Here is a 3,400-nt window from a genome sequence, read left to right on the forward strand (position 1 = left end):
TTTTACTTTCAAGGCCACTATTAGAAGGAAGGAAACTAGAAGGAAACTATTAGTGGGATTTTTATATATAGCCTATTTCTTTCCTTCCTCTGCTCTCTGTTCTCTATATCTGTTCAGAATGTTTTCTTTGTCACAATTACCATATGTATTACCTTCAAATACCATTCTACTGCTGGGCACAGCACGCTGATCACTGCCCCCTGTGTCTTCAGCTTTGGAATTGCTTTTGGCCAGTTGCCTAGGGCGGGATACTGCCACCGCTTCAAACCAATTTAGGGTCCAATCCTGCTGTCTGCCACCCTTCATCGCATCAATTAGTTCAAAAACACTAACACTGAAATTAATCTAAACACATAATTTTATTCCATTACAGCAGGATCAAAGCTTTTGAAAAAAAATCAGCATTTGATGATAGGCCAAAAGGGGATATGGCTATGTGTGACTGGAAAAGGGAAGTCTGGCAAGGTGCTTTTCAAATATATATGTGAATACAACCCATCCCATAGCTCAGGCTAGTTTGAAAGAGGGAGAAACAAAGGGAAGAAGCAAGAAATGACTCCATCTTGCCGTTTAAGGTACATGCTGCACCCCTGTGCGGTGCTAGACTGCTCTTAGTAGCATAATTAAAGCAGGGGACTGGTTCACTAGCCTTGGTGCTGACTTAGGGGGTTGCAAAATAGCAGCTGCTGCCGCTGCAGTGCTCCTGGCCGCTGCACTGCCCCTGCCGAGAGGGCAAAACTGCCCAATTATGCCTCTAGGTGCCCTAGTTTAAGATAGGAGCACTGAGAGTTTCTTCAGCCTGCTCCATAAAAAAAGATGGCTTGCAAAATCCAGGGAGAATAATAAATACTCCTGAACTTACAAAGCACATTGTATGAACAAGATGAGCATTTCCTCACCCCCTACTTGTTCAGGATCTTCCAGACCCTGTTTCCTCCCAGGGCTAAGCTGATCTCAGCAAGAGGGGAAAACTTCCTGATTCCCTGAAGGTAACTTAAGCTGACTTCTTTTAATATCATTGCTGTGTAAAGACTCTAGGTGACTGCTTCTTTTCTTTTCATGTTGCAGGTTTTATGTGGCTTATCAAAAGCTTTTATTTTTGTATGTTATAAATCAGAGCAGTCCAGCTTCTAAGGACCAGATATCCTGCAGGCTGCTTGCTGCCCAGCTCCCATGTGTGTGGGTGCCCTGGACTCAACCTCAGCTCCTCAGCCAGCTGCAGGCTCTCCTGGCATGGTGGGCTGCACTGCCCTGTCCCACCCCCTGGAGCAAGGGCAGGAAGTGGAAGCTAGAGGAGGAAAAGGGAGCCTGGAGACTTTGGCTGCTGCAGCAGCTGGAGGAATGGGAAGAGCAGCAGCTTGGTAGGAAGGAGCCCAGAAGCTGCAAATTAATTGCTTGTGGGCTGCATGTGGTCCGTAGGCCATCAGTTGGACAGCCCTCTTAGATGTATGGAGTTTCTCTTCCCACTCCTTAGCAGCACAAAGAAAATAAGATAACCATGAACTTGAAAAACAAGCCATTTGCAGGTAGACTGAGCCAAAAGAAAAAGGTAAGAGGAATTAAAAAAAAATTATCAACGGATATTTTTATATTTCATAATGTCACAATTAATCTGATTTTTTCCCTAAACTTTCTAGGAACATCCTACATGGAGATGTGACATGCTCTGTTGCAGGGGGAGCTTGTTTCCTCTGGGAAACAGGATTGTCTGCTTCAGATTGGAAGCCGGCCTTAGATTTAACTATGGAAAGGCTACTGCTTCTTAATACAGCATGACACAACTTAAACAGGTAGTTATATACATATGTAACTGGCTGTACATGTAAAAGAACTCATTTTAGTAACATTTTAAATACGTGTAGTTGTGATTTCCTCCAATAAATAACCATGTAAAGTTATGCGATTCAATGCCTTGACATTGCAGGGCTCTTTTTAGAACTTTAAGGAAAGTCTATTTTACACGGCCTAATTTTCTCTGGGCGTTTTTATTCCCACAGGATTTGCTGGTGCATGCTTACATGTGCAAAAATAAGCTGTTTTGAATTTGATTGTGGGTTTATCCTTGTGGAAGCAAATATATCTGCATGTATAAATAAAGAGGACAAGTGAACACTTGGAACCAAATATCCTTGCTTTGGAGTTTATAAAATACAGACTAAGCCATTTTTAATGTAAGTGGGTATTCGGTTTTTGCTGCTGTTAAAAATATTATTAGCACAAGTTTTATTGACATTGTTGCCTTGCATGTTGACACTAAAATATGTTCTTCAGAAATGTATACTGGTATTTTAATATGACATCTGCTTAATTGTACTAACATCAATTTGCTTTATCCCAATCCTTCCTATGATCCTTTATAGACTTGTATTCATGACTTTGTGGTGAAAACTACCCCTATTAAGTTGAATAGTGTCATCACAAAATATAGTAGATACTGCATATTTTCAACAATTGTTTAAACCAGAGGTGTCATCTGCAAGGCTGGATGAGTAGCATGGGACCAGTCCTTGGGTTAAATTGGACCCACAGACCAGCCCTGCATTCCAGATCCTGAGTACATGCTATGTGTGCTTGTGTTTGAGTGGTACTAGAAAGCTACTGCATTCAGTTGTGAGGCCCTGGAGCCCATACCACATGCTGCATGGGTGCTTCAGGGCTGTGCTGCATGCAGCAGCTGCTCTGTGATGTGAGGAAGAGTGAATGCTGTGTGCAGCCTGTGGGGCCATCCGGTGCACCCCGCATACTGCCTGTGAGTTACTCTGAAAACCTGGGGCAGCACCAGGGGCCAGATGATACAGCTCTGCAGGTTGGATCTGTCCTGAGGACCGTATTTTGGATACCCCTGGTTTAAATGCATCTTGGACATTTCTAAATTAATTGGGTTTTTATATATATAAATGTCAAAATATCTCCACTGTGATCTAAATGCTGAGAATACACATTGCTTTAAATGCACTTTCAGTGTAATGCATTTAAGCCAGTAAGTATTTAGATATACCAATGCAATTTCTTTTTTTAGCTTTGAAACCCCTTAATATTCTCGATGACAAGCAAACCAACAAACAAAAAGTCTTCCATTTCTTAGTCCACTGTAATAAGAACCAATTCTATACCCTTTGGGTAAAATCTGGCTATATTAAAATCAGTGTAAAAGTCTCATTCACTTCAGTGGCATTGACAGCAGTTCTGCAAGCACTAAAAGTCTTTCCTGTGTAGGGCTGATTTAGAGCCACTACAAACATATAGTTGTCTAAATGAAAACTGGAGAATGTGGATCATAGGATATAAGTAATGAGTTATGGGATGAAATTGCACAAAAATGTAAACTGAATCTCTTAAAGATGATTATATATTACATTTTACTATATATTACAATTGCTGTCAGGAACAGAGAGTGGAT

General features: G+C 41.3%; 1 protein-coding gene and 1 long non-coding RNA gene across 2 annotated transcripts in view; one reads left to right on the forward strand and one right to left on the reverse strand.

Moving 5' to 3' along the window:
* The window catches only part of LOC109298082, a 60,084-nt gene extending 59,778 nt beyond the window's left edge, over positions 1-306 (reverse strand). Inside the window, exon 1 of the mRNA XM_019518217.1 lies at positions 153-306. Within this exon, the coding sequence (XP_019373762.1) occupies positions 153-306 (154 nt within the window). The remainder of the gene's footprint in view (positions 1-152) is intronic.
* A 1,018-nt stretch (positions 307-1,324) lies between these two features.
* LOC109298214 lies at positions 1,325-2,112 on the forward strand. Its single transcript, XR_002097534.1, has 3 exons — positions 1,325-1,549; positions 1,638-1,790; positions 1,998-2,112. It is a non-coding gene; the product is annotated as an uncharacterized LOC109298214 (long non-coding RNA).
* Positions 2,113-3,400: the final 1,288 nt, after the last annotated feature.

Source organism: Gavialis gangeticus, unplaced genomic scaffold (assembly GCF_001723915.1).
Source record: "Gavialis gangeticus isolate Ggan-Ray unplaced genomic scaffold, GavGan_comp1, whole genome shotgun sequence".
Lineage (NCBI taxonomy): Eukaryota > Metazoa > Chordata > Crocodylia > Gavialidae > Gavialis > Gavialis gangeticus.